This window comes from Suricata suricatta, chromosome 1 (genome assembly GCF_006229205.1).
Source record: "Suricata suricatta isolate VVHF042 chromosome 1, meerkat_22Aug2017_6uvM2_HiC, whole genome shotgun sequence".
Taxonomy (NCBI): domain Eukaryota; kingdom Metazoa; phylum Chordata; class Mammalia; order Carnivora; family Herpestidae; genus Suricata; species Suricata suricatta.
Window position 1 is genome coordinate 118906349 of NC_043700.1, and position 24014 is coordinate 118930362.

At 44.5% G+C, this 24014-nt stretch overlaps 1 protein-coding gene across 3 annotated transcripts in view; it reads left to right on the forward strand.

Annotated features, from left to right (window-relative positions):
* The window catches only part of UNC5C (unc-5 netrin receptor C), a 353514-nt gene that overhangs the window by 323662 nt on the left and 5838 nt on the right, over window positions 1-24014 (forward strand). For 2 of the 3 annotated variants that reach the window (XM_029943063.1, XM_029943072.1), the window contains 4 exons: window positions 502-670; window positions 3589-3822; window positions 18845-18994; window positions 21191-21355. In XM_029943063.1, coding sequence (XP_029798923.1) covers window positions 502-670; window positions 3589-3822; window positions 18845-18994; window positions 21191-21355 — 718 coding nt within the window. Of the gene's footprint in view, window positions 1-501; window positions 671-3588; window positions 3823-17095; window positions 17262-18844; window positions 18995-21190; window positions 21356-24014 lie in introns of those variants that run through there. The other variant, XM_029943081.1, reaches the window with a different exon arrangement.

The window sequence follows — 24014 nt, forward strand, 5'->3', positions numbered from 1 at the left end:
GTTCCTGGTCTTGAGCCCCACATTGAGCTCCAAGCTAACAGCACAGAGCCTGCTTTGAGCTTCACCTCTTCTCCCTTCCCAGGCCCCATTCTCTCTCTCTCTCTCAAATAAATAAACTTAATTTTTTTAATTAAAAAAAGTAAAAAGAAAAGAAAAGATGGCTGTGTAACCTTATAAGGACTCTATTCTTTCTTGTTCCATCCGCAATGTATCTGTGCATGAATTCAGAAGAAATTACCAAAGACAGGTCTGTGTCTGGGGAAAGGGGATCAAAGAGCTACCGGCAGATTCACTTTTATTATAAATATCTCCAGTCTTGAAGATGAAAGCATTGGTATAAAGGATATGTCTTCCCATTTAATTCTGCCTCTCCACCCTCCCCCCCCCAAAAAAATCCCAAAAAGAAACAAATTGTACAACTTCATATCTAAAATCTCAGCAAATACATAGTACATGCGTGCTATGGAAATGTCATGGATGCAATCTCTGCTCTTCTCCTAGGCCATCCATGGAAGACACTCAGACACTCTTGACCCCTGTGGTGAGCTGTGGGCCCCCAGGTGCCCTGCTGACCCGCCCCGTCATCCTCACCATGCATCACTGCGCGGATCCCAACACTGAGGACTGGAAGATACAGCTCAAGAACCAGGCAGCACAGGGACAGTGGGAGGTGAGCTTCTTTTGGGATAAAGATGGAACACAAGAGCAAATCATTTAGATAAACTGGAGTAGTTATGGGAAAGCTTTTGTTTCTAAAGCAGAACATGAATGGAATTTTAGCTCATACTCAAAAAGAGAAAGAGAGGGCAGAGAGTGTGAGAAGGAAGGAAGAAGGAGAGACCAGTTCCTGAATGCTGTAGCTACTGATCAGTAGGCACAATGAAAATGATGGCCAAGCATTAGCTAACTTCGAAGGAAGTACACTTGAGGGTCTTACACAAGTCCCCCTAAGAACATACATACAATGTGTTGGGAAAGGAAATATATCTATATTTAAATTTGCAGATAGAGAAACATTGCAAATGGATCAGAAAATGGTAGGCATTGTACACATATACCCAGAATATAGTTCTTCTGAACTTAACTTGGGAAAACAAAAACAGTGCACCTCTTAAGCTCCACTAGAATAAAGAACACCTGTGGCAACTTGGCTCTCTATGTCTGTTGTCATCATAAGGACAAGGACAATGCCTTAAACAGATTTCGTTTTTTTTAACAGAACCCTTCAATTAGCACCTAAAGTTACATACAAAAGAATTCGTTATATTTACCATGAAGATTTTATACCTAATACCTTAAAAAAAAAAAGTTTGCATAGTTTCATTATTATCCCTTGAAAAGACAGTATCTGTTGTTGGAAATAGCCAGATTAAGCATTACATTTTCAAATATTCTTAGGAAAGCATATTTCAGGAATATATCCAAAAAGCATCTAATAGTTTTGAAAGCTACCTCTGTATTTTTGTGTAATCATTACAAAATATCCAGTCTATAGACATTATATACTTTGTGATTACTTATGGTATTTTTCTTTTAGGAAAAAATTTTTCAAAAATAATGTACGTGAAGATTCAGATTTAAGCCTTTAGCATTTTAGGAGAAAGTAGTATTTGAGTTAGAAGGGCCTCCCAGAGATTACTGTAATATCCTTTCTGTGGACATGCTCCCTTGGCCACATGGCGTGATCACTCTCCATCAGAGGGCTGAAAGTCCACGACTGAAGTCTAGGGGTAAACTTTATGTTAAGTTATGACCAGGCTCAACCAGATCTAACCTCAATTCCATTTAAACTTGAAATAATTTATCTTAAAAACATCCCAAAGTCTTAATCTCAAGTGATCCTGAGTTGTTGGCACAACTCTCTACTTACTGTCTGTTTATGGACTTGAGTAATAACAACAGTAGCAAGAACAATAACATGAAATAAAGAGACAAGCAGATCAAAGAGGGCAGTCCTTGAGAATACGCTCTTACACCTGTGGCCGGGACTGGGAGCCTCGTTATTCTCAGCTGTCTTACTGGAGGCTTTCTGGAACATGCTTCATTGGATGATATTTGAGGCTTACCCTCACCTTGCTGGAGAAGAAAAAAATTTTAAAAAGCCCTTCTTTCCAGGTGTCTTTTCACAGCTAAAATAAACCTGAAAGTGCTGAATTTCTCTCTTTGCCAGTTCAGTGTAAGCTTCATGTTAGAGTACAGGTTCGGGTGGAGAAATAATTTCATGGACCGAATTAGACCCAGCTCCTACTATAGCTCAGATGATGTTGCAAGATCTAACTAAGAAACAACCACCTGAGGTGGCTACTTCTTTCGTATCTTTGAGACTTTATTTATGATGACACAGTCATCCATTTTTTGGGCAAATAACCGTTTGCTCACCATGAGCCAGGCCCACGGAGCCACAGTGGGAATCAAAGCAGATCTAGTTCCTGCCTCTGTGAAGATTAAGTAGCCTAATGCAGAGGCAGAATCATGCCCATGCATGTAATTTATTTCACCCGCATGAAATTTTCTTTTAAATTTGAATTAATTAAAAGTTGGAAATTTTCACATAAAAATGTGAACTTCCAGTTTCTCTTGAAAAACACAAGGCCGTTTTCTCACTGGGCCTGCAGTTCCTGCATAGCTGTGATTGGCAGGACCAAGTGGAAACCGAGGTTTTTAGACAGGCTTATGCTCTGCTTTACCCCAGTCGCCTCCACTCCCTATTGTCTTCTGTCCTACCTGCCTTCCTAATACCTGGCTGCCCTGGGAGGCATGTAGTTTTTGACCCTGAGTTTACGAGTCCCACACTTGGCCTTTCAGATGATTTCTTCCATGGCCTGAGTCGTTCAGATAAATCAAAACTTGGTTGAGTCAGTAACTGTTTTAACAATATTCATCACGTCCATTAACTTTTATTTCTTGCTAAATATTTTCAAAAACTAAAAGAATAGGCTGTTTAGCCAGAAAGAGTGTCATAAAGGCATTGAGTTTGCCATATTTTACTTTCTGTGGAGTCCAACAGCCCAGGTTACTGAGGAAAAGCAATGTGTTTCTTTGAAAAGTAATTGGTGGTAACTTTGGAAGAACGTGGTAGAATGGTATTGCAGAATTCCTTAATCTCTCTAAATCTTTTCAAACTCCTAGATTTTGGGGGGAAAACTTATTATACTATAATGACATGAAAGAAAACAGTACTTTTGGAATCAATAAGAAACTTAGAGAGTAAAACATTAAATTCTCAATAAACAAATAAATAAAACATTAAATTATCAGAAATGAATAAGAATCTCAGATACACTGAAATTAGGAGGATAACTCATGGATTTCTTTTGGAATTTGATGTTGATTCCAGTAAGGTAGATTCTCAGATCAAAGCTGTTAAATGGAGGACCATCTAAACAAAGAATACTGAAGGCAAGGGGACGTAAGGGAGAGAATGATTAGGAATGGAAGAAGTGCTGTATTAAAGCCTGCAAATGACAAAAACAAAAACAAACAAACAGAGAAAAGGATGAGCAAAACTTAGCAGAAGAGGTCCTGCTCTATCACGGCGGCCAGCAGGACGCACAGCTCAACCACGACTCCTTCCTTCTTGTCCTGCAGGACGTGGTTGTGGTTGGGGAGGAAAACTTCACTACCCCCTGCTACATACAGCTGGATGCAGAGGCTTGCCACCTCCTCACAGAGAACCTAAGCACCTACGCCCTGGTCGGGCAGTCCACCACCAAAGCTGCCGCCAAGCGCCTGAAGCTAGCCATCTTTGGGCCACTCTGTTGCTCGTCTCTGGAGTACAGTGTTCGAGTCTACTGTCTAGATGACACCCAGGATGCCCTGAAGGTAAATAGCTCCTGTCTGCCCTCCTTCTTTACCTTGGCACTGAAGCCAAGGTTTGGTGTGGCGGCGCCCGCGCAGAAAAGATATGTAAGCGTTTGTGCACCACAGCGCGCGGACACAAGTATCTGGGCCCAAAAGATGCCATTAAAAAAAAAAAAAGGACATTTCTCTGAGGCCGTGCTGATAAATGAGTGGTTTCCATTTTGCTGATTCCTCCCAAGGGCTATTTTTGTTTACCTTCCTTGATTTCCTTTAATGAAAAATTTAGAAGAAATAGGAGAATTTGGCAACGAGACGTGGATGGTAACTAATCTGCCTCCATGTTTATCTCAGCTGTGTGCTTCCTATAAAAGGAATTGGCGTAATTGCTCACCCTGTATGTTCCTCTTGTGTGCCACTTCATTTATATGCTTTCCCATTCTTTTTATGAGGACTGTGAGGAAGAGGGTTAGCATTTGACAACAGGCTGCTGCTTTGCAGAATAAATGAGCTTAATTCCTGGTGCTATTATCGCAATTCATTTTATCCCATTTGAAGCTTTCAAGGATATCGTAAGTGCCTTTGAAGAAGTTATGATCTGGAAGGAGGGATAAAAGAAGTCTGCCAAGGACTGGGAGACAAGTCTGAGTCTGATGAATGCCAAAGATGAATGTAGGTTCTGTGGGAGTTCAGGAGAGAGGGGGATGATATAATTTTGAGATTTGAAAAGGCGCTAACATTTAAATTTGACCCAAACGGAAGGTAGGTTTGGACCAGCATAATGGGAAAAAAATACAAACATTCTAAGTGCAGGGAACAGTGTGAAGAAACACAGAACAGTAAATACTGACTCCATACTAGCATGTTATTTCCAGTAAGCCTTGAATGACACATAAGAGTTTTACTGAGATGGACCTCAACTGCCAGAGAGAGGAGTTGAAATTCAGTGTCTTGAGTTACTGGAGAGAGAGTGGAGAGATTTAAACCTAGAAAAGACATGATCAGAAATATATGTTAGAGATATGAGTCCAGAGGGGTGCCTGGGTGGCTCAGTCGATTCGGGTGATTTCCACTCAGGTCATGATCTCACCAACCATGAGATTGAGCCCCACGTCAGGCTCTGTGCTGACAGTGTGGAGCTTGCTTGCAATTCTCTCTGTCTCTATCCTTCCTTCCCTGCTCTCTCTCTCTCTCTCTCTCTCACCCTCTCTCTTTCTCTCAAGATAACTAAAACTTAAAAATATATATATATTAGTCTGACATCAGTGGAAAGCTAGAGTCGAGAAGAAAAGCATGGTAGATCTGGGCTGATAGCAGAGGAGTGAGGAACGGGGAACAGGTGTGGAAGGTCCTGTTCAAGTAAGACCTGTCAGACCTGGTCACCAGCACTGATTGGAGCAGAAGATCCAGTCTGCCCCTCAGTAACACACCCAGGGGGGCAGGGAACTTTGGGGTGTGGCCCTGGTGACTTTGCTTATGGAATATTGAGTTAGAGGTATGAATTAGACATCAGGACAAAGAGGCCCAAGGGACAGTTAGGAATGTGGGTGTGGATCTCTGGACAGAGAGCAGATCCTGAATTAGAGACTCTGGAACTGACTCTATTATACTGATATTTGTCATCCCTGCGATCTACTATCAAGGGAGAGCAGAGAGATAACGTTAAGCAACATTGTTAAAAGTAACACACATTACTGAGTACTTCCTATGGGTTGGGCATGATTCTAAATGTTTTTTAACTCAATTAATCTTCAACAACCCTGTAAGATACCATTAATCCCATTTTTTCAGATGTTTAATTCCGGGCACAGAACAATTAAGTAATTTGCTCTAGGTCACACAGCTATTGAGTGGAGAGAGCAGGCTTTATACCTGGGGGCGGGGACCTGCAGTCTAGGCTCCGCCCCTGAAGCGGTTGCTGGAAGAGCCACACCCTAGAACCTAGGAGGTGAGGAAGGGTAATCAGCAAAGAGCTATCAAAGGATGAGCACCCAGGGGAGGAAAAGGAGGAGTGGGAGAAAAATGTGTCAAGGGAAAAACCGGGGGAAGATTTTTTTTTCCTAAATATCAAAGTATTTTTTTCTGGAGTTTCCATCCAGAAAGTAGTTCTGGGTCATGAAAACTGAGTGTTGCAGGTTGGGTCCATGGAGGGAATGAAACACAAGATATGTTTTTGATGGCTGACCTTGTAGGAGTTTCTGATGTTGAATAAATTATGTGAACACGCAGCTGTAGTGTGAAGCTTATGGTTATTTCTTTTATATTCATTGCAGATGTGATACTTCTAAGGCACTGTCAGGGTGGAAATCATCCTAGGCTTAAATTCTTTCACAGGGAAAACTGTAGGGCAGCCATGGGATCTGATTAATGCAAATCTTTTAACAATTCCAAGAAACAACATTGTCAAAAGCATACCAAGGAAGATCTGCATCATATCTGAAATGTTTGATATACATATTTTATATTCATACACATAGTTCTTATATGTAGGACCTTTCTTGACCTTTTTCCCCAACAGAAACACACAAATCCATGCCAAAAAAAGTAATAATTCAATAAAAACAATTTTAATTGTTTTAATTAGTAGAAAGAGATGCAAATGGTCAACACTGAAAGAAACTGACAAACAGGATTAGGCAGTAAAAACAACCCAAGAGCAGTTTGAATCATGGGCAGTGCTTTCCAAATAGACATTTATGAATTCTCAGTATCTGGGGATCCAGCACTTAGCCTGAAATAAATATGAATAATGGATGAGGCTTTCTTACACCTCATGGCCTTTTAATAATGCAGAAATACCAAAATCCTAGTTATAGGTAAGGGGTCTATCCAACATACTGAAGAGACAATTAGTTCAACCCCAGCACTACTGCTAACACTGACGCTTGAATTGGAACCTTGGGGCTGATTTTCAGAAAGGCCCTTTCTCACCTGAATTCTGCCTTCTTGGCACCTTTCCTGCAAGTGCTCCCAGCAGTCTCTGCTGTCTCTCTGCTTCTCTAACATCGTTGCCCATAACTACTCTCTTCTGCATCGCCCTTTCCAAACCCCTTCTTCTGCTACATGTAGGGCCACCCTCTCCCCACTCACGCCCTTCCTAATCAGGAGTTCTCCATCCCAGGCACATAGGGATCAGTTGGGGACCTTTCAAAAAGACTTACTCCGAGGGTGCCTGGGTGGTTTAGTTGGTTAAGCATCCTGCTCTTGATTTCGGCTCAGATTATGATCTTACGGTTTGTGGGTTCAAGGCCCACAGGGGGTTCCACATCCAGCTCCATCATTTATTCAGTGCAGAGCCTGCTTAGGATACTCTCTCTCTCTCCCTCTGCCCCTCCAGTGGTCTCTCTCTCGAAATAAACTTTAAAAAAAAAGAAAAAAGACTTGCTCTGGGGTCCCAACCCAAAGGCAATGATCTAATTAGTCTGGGTATTAGAGTTTTTCTTTTATTTTTTTTATTTTTTTTTAATTTTTTATTTATTTTTGAGACAGAGCATGAGAGGGGGAGGGGTAGAGAGAGGAGACACAGAACCGGAAGCAGGCTCCAGGCTCTGAGCTAGCTGTCAGCACAGAGCCTGACGCAGAGCTCGAACCCATGAACGTGAGATCTGCCCTGAGCCGAAGCCGGAGGCTTAACCGACTGAGCCACCCAGGCACCCTGGAGTTTTTCTTTTAGAACTATTCTATTGTGCAGCCAAGATTGAAAACTATTATTCTAAACACTTCCATGGATCTTTTTGGAACTTTAATCCTACTAAGAACAAAGTCTTCTACACCCTTGAGTCATCTCTCCACCCTTCCTTCACCTACTCACATTAAGGGAACTGGATCTTCCCAGTGACACGACATCTCTCACAATCCCAGCGGTGAAGACCACATCCTCTAACCAACCACAAGGCATAAAGGAAGAGTTCCAGTACTTCTCATACCCCAAGGTCACTCCTGGGGCATTCTTCTGCTTGGAGGGCTGGCTCTTTCTACCTCTATTCTTATTCTGTTACCCTCTTATTCATGACCTATTTCAGTTCCTTAGCCCAGGACCTCATGGTCCCTATCTCCAGCCTAGCAATACCTGCCTCATGCTGCTTCTTCCCACTCATTTTGTTCCTATCAACTTCTTAGATTCAAAGTCACCACTGATCACATTTCTTTGCCCAAAGTTATTCTTGTAGCATTCACATCATCCCGCATTATCTACTCGCCAGTTTAGACATGGTCTGGATTTCACCCTCATTAACATCTCTGCCTGCCAAGATCCCCACCTGTGAAGCTTCACGTTTCCAACCACAATATCTGACCTTCCATCTCTTGAACATAAATGGCATACAGGCCACCTTTGGTTCTTTTTTTTTTTTTTAATGTTTTTTATTTACTTATTTTTGAGAGACAGAGAGAGACAGCACAAGCAGGGGAGGGTCACAGAAAGAGGGAGACACAGAATCTGAAGCAGGCTCCAACTCTGAGCTAGCTGTCAGCACAGAGTCCAACTTGGAGCTCAAACCGTGAGATCATGACCTGAGCCGAAGCCAGACACTTAACTGACTGAGCCACCCAGGCGCCCCAACCACCTTTGGTCCTTAAGGAAGACCTCCCTCAATCTTGTCTGGTGGCCTGGTCCACAAACCCTCCTCTGTTCTTACCCAGGTTTCCAGGGAACTCGCCTCCACTCTAAATCTCTTGCCAACGGGAGCTGCTAAATCTGGAAAATGCTGGAAACTCTGATTTCCACAGCTAAAGATAACTGCCCTTGAACAAGCCCTCCCAGTCCACCTCCAGGGGGTTGAGTTGCTCTGAAAATCACAAATTTCTGCTGGAGTCTACGCTACTCTCAGGATGGCTGCCCTAAGCTATGCCGCCTCTGCCTCTTTGTCCTTCCTTCACTCACCACTTTTCACATAACCCTTCTTCCGGGTCCCTTCTCTTCTCCCCAAGTCCCTGATTACATGGCAGCCCCTTCATGCTTCACAGTGACCCGACTCCTACTGCACCGCTCAAGGGACACTCCCTCAGCTCCTGTCCTTTACTCTTCAAACCTTTTATTTCAGCCTCTCTTCACCCCGTCTGGGTTCTGATGAAAAGGAGCTCTGCTTCCTTGTTTGTGCTTTAATCCAGCTCCTCTACCCCATGCATCTCCAGTGCAGCAAATGGTGCCCAGAAGTGGGTCTCCCTAGACTTAATATCTTCTTATTCCCATTGTGTGCCGGGGATTTCTTCTGAACTGCCAAACCCTCCCGGGATGCAGGACTGGGTCAGAGACGGAGCCCAGCAGAGCACATTCTCAGGGGATCAGATCTCTACAGTCTGGAGAGCTCTTAGAAAAAACTGTGGCCAGATGTCAAGAAGTGAACATATCTAGAATATTAGTTCCCACTCTTTTATCGTATGTGTTTATACGGTCTATGTGGATGGGAAGCAAAAAAAAAAAAAAAAAAGGAGACCACCGCATCGGTCAGTCTCAAGCAAGCCTTTCATGCATCCTTTCATCTCCCCCACCCAGCTCTTTGAGTTCAGTAGCCTTGGTGACAATTCCCTGAATTTTGTTAAGCTCGCAGCAGTAATGGTTACCTGAAACTCAAAAGCTGTGTTTAACAATTCGGAAGCTTTGCTGAGCATTACCTTGCTGGAAGTGAGTGCCAGAGTAAAAGTCAAAGCTGCTGGGAGACAGGGGTTTGTTCTTTTATGTACCTTTCAGGTTGGTTTTTGTCCATGCAAGTGCTCAGAGGACTGGGGGGGGGGGGTGGGAAGGGGCAATGTGCGGGTAGAGTTCATGTAGAGATATAAAGATGCTAAGAACTGTGAAAACGGCTTAGAGGCAATTCTGTGCCCATACAGAGCGGTCCTATCTATTGTAAAGATTGAGTTGGGTCACAGATCAGTTTTTCTGTTTCCCTCCTCTTCAGGTGATTCAAGTAATTTTATTGGTGTTTTCCTCCCATTATTTGAGACTTAAATCTTCATATAAAAAGATCAGAAGTTAGGGGAACCTGGGTGGCTCTGTCAGTTAAGCACCTGGCTTCAGCTCAGGTCATGATCTTATAGTTCATGGGTCCAAGCCCCACGTCAGGCTCTGTGCTGATAGATCAGAACTTGGAGCCTGCTTCTGATTCAGTGTTTCCCTCTCTCTCTGCCTGTCGCCTGTTCACACTCTGTCTCTCTCTTTCTCAAAAATAAATAAGCATTAAAAAATTTAAAGACCAGAAATTAATAGAGAACAAGATTATACTTGGGTAAATTTTAAAACACTCAGGGAGAAACCCACAACCACGTGGAAATAAGTCATATTGGTCCCACTATCCTGAAGGTACAATTTCTGAGATTTTATTTTTGTAATAAAGAGATTTATACTAAACCCTGAGATTCAGAACCTAAGAAAAAAAGAGTTATTTGTATACATTATGGGCCACATGTGATGTTTCTGGAATTTCTGACAAATGTATTCTGACAAGTGAATTTCTGACCAAAATATGTGAATTAACCTAAGCCGACTCTCTTCATGTAGTCATTTGGCATAGAGAAGAGTCTTCTTTGGATTTCTTCAGCTTTCACATACCCTGATTCAGGCTGCAGTCTAGTATAGAAACTCTGTGAGCTCTCATATTGTGTGGAAAAGAAGAGAAAATGAAAGAATTACTGAAAATGAAAGGAAGTAGGAAGTCTAGTCGAGGGCTATGTGATACTCAGTGTCTTGGGTGCAGCTGTAGACACTATCCAGGAATAGATTTTGTTTCATCCTGGCGCCTGGTGTCTTCCACCGGCCTCTGACGCCCCCTCCTGCAGCTCTGACCCTGCCGAAAGCAGAACCAACCCCTCAAGCCTGCCTCTTCTGGGCTTAGGAAGGCTGGCCCTCTATGGAACTGACGTCCTTCGCCTTCTCTTTTTAAATTCCCTCAAACAACCTCAAAACTAGCGTGACCCATGTTTTACACTTTCAGGATACTGGTCTATGCAGTTAAATGAGCATATTTGTACATATCACACCAGTATTAGATAACACCGAAAAATGTATTAAAGCTTACATATATGTTTTCCTTTCTCTTTTCTTGTTTTCCTTTCTGCCTAGTGTATGGAAGGAAGTGTGGCGTGACAGGGAAACTTGGGTGAGGCCGGCTAACTCGATTGGTTCTGCCCCTCCTCAGATCTGTGGCTCTGGTCATTGAACTTGACCTCTTTAGCAGTCATTTGCTGTACATCAGGGACCCTTACAAGATTCAAGGAGATCAAAGTTATTAAATTTCTTAGCACAAAACAGATATTTGATGATGTTCATTATCCCTAGATGGGCATTTAGATATAATGGCATTTTAAAGATAATGACTCAATGAAGATATTAAATCTAATTATGATGTGCTTGTGGGGTGAGTTTAAGGTTTGTTGTCACGCTAGTTGGTCAGTCATTTAGGGACAGGGATCTTTTGGGTGAATCTAAATTTACTGAACCTTTATTACCTTCCCGTGAGACTGAGCCCTGGCTGTATCATATATTTTGGAAATGACCAGCCACGTTGAATTTATTTTTTGAGAGAGAGAAAGAAAAGAAAGAGAAGATAAAAATTGTGATAGGCTGTATAAAGGCCCCCAAAGATAACTGTACACAATGTTCAGAACCTATAAATATGTTACCTTACATGGCAAAAGGGACTTCACAAATATGACTAAGGGTATGAACTTCGAGATGAAGAGATTACCTACCTTGCATTTTCTGGGTGGGTCTAATCTAATTTCATGGCGCTTAACAGTGGGGGACTTTAGGGGGCACCTGAATGGCTCAGTCAGTTGAGTGTCCGACTTCGGCTCAGATCATGTTCTCTAGGTTTGTGAATTCAGTTTGTGAGTTCGAGCCCTGCATTGGGTTTGCTGCTGTGGATCTTTTGTTTCCCCGTCTCTCTGCCCCTCCCCTGTTTGTGCTCTCTCTCCCTCGAAAAATAATAAAACATTAAAAATTTTTTAATTGGTTTATTTAATATTGCGAGAGAGTGAGAGAGAGACAGAGCACGAGCAAGGGAGGGGCAGAGAGAGGGAGAGACACAGAATCTGAAGCAGGCTTCAGGCTCCAAGCTGTCAGCACAGAGCCCAGTGTGGAGCTTGAACCCGCCAATCATGAGATCATGACCTGAGCCAAAGTTAAGAACTTAACTGAGACATCCAGGTGCCCCAATAAAGAAAACATTAAAAACTTTTTTTTCTAAAAAGTGGAAAACTTCTCTCAGCTGTAGTTGAAGGGAGCTATAACCATGGAGGAGAGACCAGAGAAACGTGCCATTGGTGACCTTGAAGATGGAGGAGGGAGCCCTGAGGCAAAGAATGTAGTCAACCTCTGGAAGGTAGAAAAGACAAAAAAACAAATTCTCCCCTAGAGCCTACAAAAAGAAAGGCAGTCTTACCAACACCTTGACTTGATCTCAGTGGGTCTGGTGGTCAGACTTTTGGTCTGCACAACTGTACAACTGTAAGGTAATAAATTTGTGTTTAGAGTCATTAGGCTTATGGTAATTTCTTACTGCAAAAAGAGAAACTAATGTAGAAATTAAAGAATAACATGTTCATTGGTGAAAAGAAGTACAAGATGACCTCAGATATTCTAGAACAACCTGTAAAGTCCTATTGCTAATTATAAAGATGTGGGAGATCATCTTTTCCTTAGAAGTATGCCCAGCGGTGGACAAGGGACACCGTCACTGCCTTGAGTGCCACACTTTGGCGTTTTGCTTTAAAAGAGTCACAAGGTGCCTTGACTGGGCAGGCTGGAAGCGACAGCTGAGACCAAGCATCTGTGGTGGCGGCAGCTGCGGGAGCAGCGAGCGGAGCCCTGGAAACCCAGGGACTTGACGGGAAATGTTTGCGAACGGTCGCAGGAGTCCAGCCTTGTTATTGTAAGGATGAAGTCCGGCAGACACACTCAGTGGGGAGCACAGCACCCTGGTGTGAGTGCAGGAAGAATAGGCGGCAAACTGAGGCAGCGGTGACCCGAGCAGGTGGGAGAGGTGGCGGACACTTAGATGTGCCCCAGTAGGCTCTGCAGCCAGTGGCCCACAGGCCAGCAGGGGAGTCAGCACGTGGGAGCAGAGAGCACCTTGGCGACCAGCTGGCAGGACGCAGCAGAGACAGCCAGCCACTCTCTGCGGCCTCTGCCTGGAAATCCTGCAGGCCCACAGCTGGGGGAGTAACAGAGGAGAAAGTCTCATCCCCAGTGACAAGGACAGGTCTCCACAAGAAAGTAAAGAATTAACAGGAGCAAGGCAGGTTCCACAAAGTCTGAATGGAGATGTGATTTTTTTTCTTAAACACAAGCCAGCACAGCCCTAGAGGGTTGGTCTTTTGAGGTTGAGCGCAGGGGCAGGCTGAAGGTCTGATGAGTTGGGCCTTGAGCCCCCTGGCCCCACGTGGTGCAAACATGGTGAAGGTGGGGCACAGGTCTTGAACTGCGCAACTCCATCTCCAGCGCTTGGTCAGGCGCCTGGGGACAGAGCAGAGCAGGGAGTGTGGGTCCCTGTCGGCAGAGTGGTGCAGCCAACTGGGGTGTACAACCTGGGGAGCCGAAGGCTCCCTGCTTGGGTTCCCAGCGCCGTCCCCCAGCTCCAGCAGCACTAAGCACAGCCGACTCCAGGCTTTCTGTTTCTATCAAGAGTAAAGAGTGCACAGACAAATCACAGCCACACGGTACCGAGAGCAAAGCCAGACAACATAAAACAAAGCCTTGATTTAGCCTCCTTCCAACCTTCTCTTCCAGAAGAAATTGTAATGCATTATATGAGCTTCAAGTTTAATCATTTGCTTCCTCCTTTCTCTCACCGAGAAGATTTCTAATAAGAAAAGGAAAGGAGTGCCAAGAGGGCACAGTTGGGAAAACAGAAAGGGGTGGGGAATCTAAAGCTAGGAAAATAACTTCCTGAGGACCCAGAGGCTAAGACAAGGGTCTCCAACGAAGGAAGGGGGTATGGGTGGCTGGGCGTCTAGGGGAGAGAAGAGACAGGTTCTGGAGTGAGAGTGTGGAGAGCAGAGCCGGGGCCCCAGCACCTCACCCAGTTCCTGGCACAAAGTCCCCTGGGGCAAAGACTTCTCACATTCTTAAACAAGCATTTCCAGCATCCCCAATGTGGGCAGCTCCGTAGTCTGGGGGCTCTCTTGTGGGCTCCTTGTGAGAGTGACACTGAAGCGGCCTGGAGGCAGATGCAGTCTAACCCCAGCAATAATGCAGCATGGAACATTCTGGGGTTAGGAAAACCGGCGTGTGGGAGCTGTAAGGCTCCTTCCACTCACCTTGCCCTGTGACGCCTTAATGAGAGCCTATCTTCAGGGCTAAGAGCCTGGGAGAGTTCTGGGTACAGGCCAGAGGTGCTCCCTTTGTACGTACACACAGGCCTTTAAGACGGCTTAGATTTATTGTGGCTCTTAAGTGGCCCAGGCTAATGGCTTGGCATGGATAATGTCTTGGCTTAATTGGTTATTGTGCAAGCCGCTTGTTTCTACTGTGGAATCTCTTGTCCCTGCCTTTCGAGCGATCCCTCACGGGCCCCCTGAATCAATACAGCCCTCACTCAGGGCCTCTGAAAAGCCTGTGCCGGGCAGCCACCGAGCTGGGGAAGGAGCCATCCTACAGGATTGCTGAGATCCCGGTGGGCACGGACTCCCGCGCACAGGGGCGTGCTCCTGGTGCCTTTACTACTGGGGCCTTTCTGTGTTCCCACGGAGAGAGGGGCTGAGACCCCTCTGCCGATAACTGACTCCTGAGAGAACCTTCTTAAGGTTCAGTTGCAGGGGTGGAGGTAGAAGTGACAGAGGAAGTCAGAAGTGACCCCTCCTCATAGCAGCAGAGCTAGAGCATCAGAGCAACAGGTGGTCACCCAGAACCAAAACAAGGCCCTGAGGTGGAGGTGCTGCCAAGAGCGGGCGACAACCTTTGCAAGGGAAGATGACATTTAGATCTCTAAGAACAAAGAGCCTAGATGATCCTAATTCCTAGTATGGCATTTCTTCTCAAGGTCATTATATTTTTCTTACGTCAAACTAAATCTTTTGACCTTAGATATATTTTGTGCTTACTCTCTTTTAAGGTGTGTGAAATGCCATAACCTGTGATCCAAAACAACTGTCTGGAAGCTGCCTTAGAGCTGAGCACACACATGTGTGTAGGGTTACACATTTACGGGGTGGTCTCCCCGCCACCAGTGGTGTAAGGCAGGGTCGGGGACTGACTCAATCTGTGTCCCAGCAGGGCATGTGTGTTTGACTGATGTTGAATGAACGCTCTCAGGAAGATTAAGGAGAGGAAGGCATTTAACTGTAAAGCTATATCTTATTGATTCATACATTTGTTATTTTTATGTCCTCTTACTTATGTGTATCATATATATAATAAAATGATTTCATGCAGAAGGAATGCAGAAAATCAGGCTTTATGAAATACAAGTTACGACATATTTTTAAGTGAGCTCAGCTACGTAATATATCTGAAATTATAACACTTAAGACCCTAACAATAGGACCCCAAGTCTGACCCGTGTATCAAGTGGGCTTGCTGCTTCTCCCTTCTGATACAAAATTTATATAGTTGACCCTTGAATAATCTGAGAGTAATGGGCACCAACCCTGTGCAACTGACAATCTGCATATAACTTCTGACTCCCCCAAAATAACTGCTGTTAACTGGAAGCCTTACCAATAACATAGATAGCTGATTAACACATACTTCCCATGTTTTATATGCTTTCCACACTGTATTCTTACAACAAAGTAGCCAGGGAAAAGAAAATGTTATTAAGAAAATCATAAGGAAAAAATACATTTACAAAACTGTTCAACATTTGTCCAAAACAAAACACCTGAAGTTTAAACCTGTGTTGCTCAAGGGTCAGCTGTACATGGGATTTGCTCTATGTGTTACGTCATCTCTGACTCGTATAGCTGCAGATGATTTAAGTTTCCAAAGACTAGTTTTATTTCTTGATTACAATATCTTTAATTCACACTGTAATATTTTCAATTTGTGCTTTGGTTCTTGTCTTCTCCTTTATTTTGTTACATTACCTTGAAGCCAAACATCCTGAGTGTTATATCAGTTGCTACGTTTCAGGGAACATCACATTTACGGCTGGTAAGGGTTTTTCTTACTGAATCTTTTATTCCAGGGCTGATTTCTCCCAGAGGTAGCAGTGAAGAGCCTATGGTCTCCAAAATGGCACTCACATACCCGAAGCCCACTGAACTTTTGGGGCAAAAGAGATAATAAGTTCTGTGTTTATTTGTCTTAGCTCATCTGTGTATTTTATAATGTAATATAGTAACATACTGATGTGTTAATATAGGCATGTCATTTATAAAGAAACATAAAATGCATGCTGAACGTTTTGATGATGGGCATATGCAATCAAATGTGTTTGGAGAGAGGCATCTGCTTTAGGCATGAGTACATTCTGATGGGCAGTTAATCTTTCTCCAGGGTTCATGCCTAATCAAAGAGGACGAAAAAGTCAGGTTCCTCCCAGCTTGGTGCAGCAACTTTGTATCAGAGAGCTGAAGAATGTGGGGGGTGTGTTCTCTGGCTCCATTATCTTTAAAACAGCACTTTACTTGGTACTTTCTCTCAAAAAAAAAAAAAAAAAAAAAAAAAAAGGACTTAAGCCAGCCCAGTCTTTCCCACTAGTGAGAACTCTAAACATGACTTTTGAGGTCAAGGCCGAAGAAACCAAGGACTGAGCCTTATTCTTGGGCTGACTCCAACCCAGACTTTGCATTGAAATGTGGTATTAGATTTCTTGACTTCAAGGTCATGGTTAATAGGCAGTTGAAGGTTTTTTCAATGGTCCTCCCCGCCAAGAAAAGTGATAATGTTCTCCATATCCTCTGGCAATCTATGTTGATTGTAGGAATGGGGTGTGGATTATACATTGTTGGGTACAATTTCCTCCCAGAATACAATGCATCTTCTTTTAGACATCCCAGGGAGATAATTTGGACATAATGAAGATCTATAGTAATCAGATAATTACTATCGATTGCTCTTTAGACGTCTTGATGAGGTAATTAGGGTGTACTGGAAAGAAGCTAGAACTGATTGATTGGCATGACTGTAATCTCAAAGATTTCTAATTATGTTTCTTTTCTTCTAATGGCTTATAAACAAACATCATTTTAGCTTTAGAATTTGTCAGGTGCCAGGTTCACTGGGAACATCAGCTTTCTCTATTATGCTAACTAGACACCGAACATGATCAACATAAGCTCATTATGCCTTGCTGCCTAAGCAGAAGAAACTGTAATTAACCCTCACTTTTCTCATTCGTCTTCATTTCCACGTGGCCAGAATCTTGTGGAGGAATGGAGGGTGAAGCGCTCCACGAGGAACATGTGCGATGCTGGGTTGGTTCGATCGGTACGGCTTAGTGGGGACCCTCGGAGCCTGCCGAGCTGTGGGCACAGCAGAGCCAGGGCACAGCATATGTGTTCCGGCAGAAGACTGACTGGTTGAGAGTTGGCTGGCTGCTCAGACTCCTGCCACAAGTAATAGCTACTCATCAGCCAGCAAGGTTGAATACTCTCAATGTAAATATTCTGAAGCAGCTGGACCATGCCCGTCTCTCTGTCAATGTGCTATTGCCTCATCTCTTCCATTAAAACACTAATTAGAGGAATCCATGTCTGAGACCATTTTCCACATTATCCTAATATTTCCTACACCTTAGAGGACCTTTCAGCATCTTGCGTTGTTCAGAATAGTGGCCTGGCTCAAAGATGATGGATGCTTAAGAACCACTAAGAAGCAGCTACAAATGAGCTATTTACATCTAATCAATGATGTTGGTAAGCTCTGCACTTATGGGACTACATGTGTGTGGGTTAGAATTCATTCAACAGATGCAAAGTGGATGTATTTGTGGGTATTAGGAAATCTGGTTCCCATCCTTACTAGTTTCCACCCGCCCCCGGTAGCCCAGTAGGTGCCCATTGCGTGTGTGTGGAAGAACCTGAATGAGAGCGCCTGTGTTAGTGAACCCCATGCTTTCAACTGAAAATGTCACCGAAAGAAGAAGATAGTGTTTTGCTTTTATATTTTTATAAACTCCATTATTTTCCTGAACCCTTAAAAAAGAAAGAAATGAAGGTCACAGATGGCCTACACATGTGTGTCACTAAAACTTTTAAAGCATGAGAGGAGCAAAGTACACAGGACGGTGCCAACCACGGACACTCGGGATGTGTTCCTCGGTAACTTATGGCTTGCTGCTGTTGGGGTAATCGCAGCTGTACTCGGAAATGCTTCGTTAACTCCCATTAGCTTGTTTGAGGATTGAGAGTAGATTTCGAATTTGTCTTCATGTTACATCTTTATAGTATAAGTAAAGTTACATAGCAAAGTTTTTGATCAGCCGCAATTCTTGAAAAATGAGGTATTCTTTTTCAAATTTAATCTGAATAACTATTTAGTTCAATATTTGGTGCTGACAGACTTTCTTAATTTGCATCAGTATATTTTCCTCTAATGGGTCATATAATGAGTGTATATTTTTTGATAGTCAGGAATTGTGCAATGGATAATTTTAGGCAAACATGTTATTATTTCTATAGGTAAGGAAACTATAAAAAATTGAAAAAATGCCCAAAATGAATTCCAGGTACTTACTTGTTGGCTGGTTTTACCAGGTCCAAGACATGGGTTTGTCTTCTACGGGTTTATCCTTTTCCCTAAAAGTTTATTGAAAATCTACTTACTTTGACTGTTTATATTCCTACCTGGTTTTTTCTTTCATTTGGAGTTCTTCCCACTGGGGCTCTGATTGTTATTTTCCAGGAGTTGGTTAAATCCTCCACTCGTCTGTCGGGAAGTGCAGCCTGTGCTGAATTTGCTTCACGACATGATGTAGATTGTTGATGGTCAGGCGGATCCAGTCACATGCAGACTGGCAGGGGCTTCAATTAGAGGGCCTCCAGGCTGCGGGAGAGGGAGTCTGCACCAGTTAGTTGTGTGGGGGAGCCTGGTGAGGAAACACACGCATTTGAGGAGAGGGCCGAAGGTTTCAGTAATCGGCTTTTGACTTTGGGCTTGTCATTGTAGGAAGTGTTGCAGCTTGAGAGACAGATGGGAGGACAGCTCCTCGAAGAACCTAAGGCTCTTCATTTTAAAGGCAGCACCCACAACCTGCGCCTGTCAATCCACGATATCACCCATTCCCTCTGGAAAAGCAAATTGTTGGCAAAATATCAGGTAAGGTTCCCAGGCTGAACCAAAGGATTGGAGACAGCTCCAAGGAAGAAGTCTAGGAGGGCCTGGGTGGCTCAGTTGATTGAGTGTCCGACTCTTGGTTTCGGCTCAGGTCATGATCTCACAGTTCATGAGCTGAGTCCCGTGTTAGGCTCTGTGCTGACAGCCAGGAGTCGGCTTAAGATTCTCTCTCTCTCTCCCCCTTCCTCTCTCTCTCTCAAAAATAAATAACTAAACATTTAAAAAAAAAAGAAAAAGTGTAAAGTTATCTTCACCTTGAAATTAATCCTGCATCAGTAGTTTTTTCCCCAAAATGGTGCAGAGTTATTTGGGATATTTGAAAAATACTACAGAATAGTTGAAAGAATTTTTTTCATAGTTCCCCTTCAAATAATTGTACTGTTGTTGTTTTATTTTTAGTAAAAAAGACTTCCAAGTCCATCATTTCAATTCATTTTCAGAATAAATGCTAACATTGAATTGACAAAAACAGCCTCAAAAATGCCTTCATAAGGAAAAACTGAAGAACACTGTTATCCCAGGTGACACAGATTAGGCCTGGGCCTTGCTAGGAGAATACATTTACATTGGAAACTTGGAAGGAACACCGATTTGGAAATTGAAATAGCACCTGAAAATAAATGTGGTCAGGATTTTATTAAATAATAGCATAAAAATACTGGTCCGAAATATCACTGCATGGACCCGTGGGAAAAGCGGAGGCCTCTGCAAGGGTTGCTCAGCCGCCTCCCACCCCATCCCTGCGCCTGAGCTCCCAGGAGGCTGTGCAACACCACCTCTAGCCTCAGGCCCAGGAGATGCAGGCACACTCAGGGAATCTGCGAATCCGTGCCTACATGCAGGCAACTCCAATCCCACACCCCAGCACTGCAGCTAACCTGGGTGTGACTTCCTCATGGAAGTCAGTGACCATTCTAAGAGCAAAGGGAAGATTTCCGGCCCACTTTTACTCCCATGTATCTAGTACTCACATATAAATTGTGGGGAACAAACTTCTTGCTGGCTAACAGTCTGAATCTCTCATAGGGAATGTGCACCAGACTCTTCTGTGTAACTGAGCACTTGGTAGGGGGGTCGGGCTTCTGACTTTCTCATTGCTTTCTTCTCTCTCTTATTTTGGAATTGCCATAAAACCCCAGAAATCTTTCTCTTCTATAAACTGCATCCTTTGTGCAATCATCATGGAAAATACTATTTTAATAATAACGATAAGCTGCTAATAGTTCAAGCTAAGCCTTGACCTGGCTGAATTTGTAACATCTGCCAGACACTCCTGCACTTTGGTTTAGCTCATTCAACCCCAGCAGGTCTATAATTAGGTTACTCTTTTGCTTACCTTTTCGCATATAAGGAAACTGAGGCACAGGAAGGCTTACTTACCCCATGTCACCACGTAGGCAAGGGGAAGGTGTTCTCTTTTGTACTGAATTCGGCTCCAGAGCCTTAGTTCAACCACCATCATTCGCCTTCCCACTCGCCCATCCCTCATCCCCCACAGCCTTTTGTTTTTTTCTTAACATATCAACTTTTTCCTTCCTTAGTGGAATTCTAGGATGGGCTCTTTAAGGTGGTCTAGAAGTTTAGAAAATGTATGTCTGCTAGAGGCTTGGTGCTTTTTAGGCCAAGGATTTTCTGCAGCAGCTAATCAGGGGCCCGCAGTTTCCTGCTTGCAGGGAGTTCTGACTTTCTCCTGTCCTGTGCAGAGTGGGCCTGTAGGCATGAAAGGGAACTAGATCAGTGCTTTACCCTTTAGACTTTCTTTGCTTCTCTCCAGAATACCGCGGCAGGGATTCCTTTTAATGAGCAATGGCTGGAGTGTGTAGGTTTTATTTTGGGAATGTGCTAAACTTTTGAAAAATCACTCACAATGGCTTCTTTTGTGAATGACAGAGAAGCAGCGAACTGGTTAGGTAAATGGATTCTGGAGGCTGACTCCCTGGGTTCATATCTCAACTCTGCCACTTAGTAGCTGTGGGATTGGAGGGGGGGCAGATTTAATATCTCTGGGCCTCAGTTTTTTCATCTGGAAAGCGGGTTGGACTGTGCCTACCCATAAGCCTGAGGTGAGGTTACATAAGGTAACCTGTAATCCTGAGAAAAGTACTTGGCAGTGCCGTGTCTGAGAGTCGTTTTTGGTATTAGCTCCTCACTGGTGGTTAACGTTTGTATATCCTTTAGGAAATTCCTTTTTATCATATCTGGAGTGGGTCTCAAAGAAACCTCCACTGCACATTCACCCTGGAAAGATTTAGCCTGAACACAGTGGAACTGGTTTGCAAACTCTGCGTGCGACAGGTGGAAGGAGAAGGGCAGATCTTCCAGCTCAACTGCACCGTGTCAGAGGTAAGGAGCTCTTGGCTGCTCTGAAATCACGGGGGAGGACGACTTGGGTGTGGAGGACAACGGTGCTTCAGCATAGGCCATGTGCAAAGTCCTGAAAAGCTTCCTATAGGTCGTTTATTAATAGAATACTATTTTTAATGATCACAGGGCGCCAGATATATAAAAGAATATAATAGGAAATCCTTTTTGAGAAAGAAGTCTTTTATATTTGGTGACATGAACTTAAGGATCATGTTCTACCTTTTTACAACAGATCTGAATTTCAAGCGTAAGGTTTAATTTAGGCAGCGTGTGCACGGAGTAACTCCCCAGAGCGTCCCCTCGGTGCGCCATACTCTCCGTCCCCCGTTTGAACAGTAGAAACCGGCACCCCGGAGGAACAAAGGAAAAGGAATAGGGCAAATGGTCGAAGGCAGCATTTCCCGGGGCCTCGACGAGCCCAGCTCCGCGCTGCTTGCTGAACCACGAAGCGCAGGGCCGTCGTATTTTTAAGACCACAGCGGGACAGGCTGTGATTTACAAGACGCCTTCTCCCTCGCCCTGTCACGCACGGTGACGTAGGAGGCGCGCGCTCCACGTCGTGTCGCGGGCCGCCTCCCTTAGCTCCTGAGGAGGCGGAGCGGGTCCGGCGGCGGCGGGACGCCGTCCTTCTTTCCCACAGCCCGTCGCGGCCGCGGCCATCGCTTCCTGCTGTAGTTTCGGGAGACTTTTGACTCATAAACAACTTTAGTCACAGACCCCGGTGACATTCATAAGGAATGATCTCGGTGTCAGGGCGCCATGGCAACCGCCCGGCCCTCCGGGGCGCAGGCCCGATCTCCGACGCACACAGCACCACCCCTGCTGGCTCCGGAGGGTGTTTTCACTTTCCGGGCCCAGCGGGTCTGCAGAGTTCAATAACCACCCAGCTCCGGGGACAACAAAGGCCGCGGAATTTGGGAGCGGGGCGAGGAGGTCTGCTCCTTTGATGCCTGCTTTCAGTTCAGTGCGAACGTTCGCGGCCTGATGAAAAGCTGGACGAGGCGCGGGCGCCAGTGAGAGCGGTCGGCGCGCCCCTCCCCCAGGGCTGCCACCCGCTCGCTGGGAAAAGGCAGTTTTGCATAGTGTGATCGCAGTTTAAGGACTTCCCTCGTCGTGCCTACCTAGAGGAAAGGTGATTTCATTTGCAACTTGGTGGCGATCAGCTCCGAGAGGCCGGCTCTCCGGTGGCGTCGGAGGCCTTTGCTCGCACGCATGTGACCCACAAGTGCATTTAACCGAGGGAGGGGCAGAAATGACTGGAGTCAGATGACTTTGGGGATTATGGGGCACTCTGCTGCTTTTCCTTCAGGGTCACTGAGTCCCACCGCTGTGGTTAGCATTTGAATGCGGGTGCATGCGGGCCCGCAGAGGGGGACTGACTCGTGAGGCTGAGTACTGACGTTGAGGAGCAGGCCTCAGCTCCAAACAGGGCTCAGCTCCAAACAATTGATTCCAGAGAGCCCTGAGCCCCGGATCCTCATCAAAAGCTCCAAGTAGGGGTACACTGTGACTGACAAACCGTAACCAAACGGAGAAAAGGCGCCATTTGTGGTGCCTTTCGCCAGCACAGGGCTCCCTCCTAGGGTCACAGGACTAGCAGGCAGGTGGGCTGGGGTTGCAGTTCCAAATGCTGCCTTCCAAGAATGAGCTGACTTGCCTGGAATGTGCTGCCCCCACTTACCCCCACCACCCACCACTCAAGGCAGTCACCAGCAGTCATTTATAAAGCCATGGCCCTTGGCCTCCCTAGTCTGGAAGGACCTGTTGCCCCCCAGGGAGACCATGCTGTGCTTGACAGAGACCATGGTGATGTCAAGAGTCAGCCAATTTTTCCTTACTGGGTGCTTTGGGCAGAGATTCCTTAAGGAGAGACAAAGCCTTTAGTCTCACAGAGATGGGGTTTAATAATGAAAATGTCTGAAAGGTAAAAAGTATGGGCATGAATGCATGCCCAAATGTAAATAACTAAAGATTTTACTTTTTTTTCTTTTTAAGAAGGATATGGGCAGAGTAAGAACAGGGAAGCTACCCATCAACACCAGAGGAAAAAATAGCATAGAGAAGAGGGAAATTCAACGTCTCTTCAAGGCTTCCATTTAGTTAAAGCTATACACAAAGACCTATGGTAGGAAATTCCCAATGGACAGTTCCATGGGGATGTGGGCAATTACTTAACCCCTCTTGCCTCAGTTTCCTCATGTGCAAATTGCTATAACAATAGCATGAAGTTTTGGGTCTGTTGTGAGAATGGAAATGAGTGAATGGTGTAACTGCACTGAACAGAACTTGGCTCACAGCACATGTTCAAATGATGTTCACCATTCCCGTTCCCCCTGATGCTGTTAGGATCACTGAGTTCTTGAGTAAACTCTACTACTGCAGTCTGTGGCATCTGTCATCAAAGTAAACTTTAGATTCTCTTTTAATCAAAATGATAAAACCTCAGCCAGCCACTGTAAAACTAAATGAATGGAAACTAAATCTCAGTAAGTAAATGAATAAATAGTAGTTCCCAGGGTAAAGAAGATCGCTTATATCCCCAGGTTGATTTCTCCTACCGTGCTTTGGTTCATAGCTTTGAATCCTGGAAAAGGTGGCACTTTAGGAGGTGGTATTTTAATCATCTATTTTGCTACCA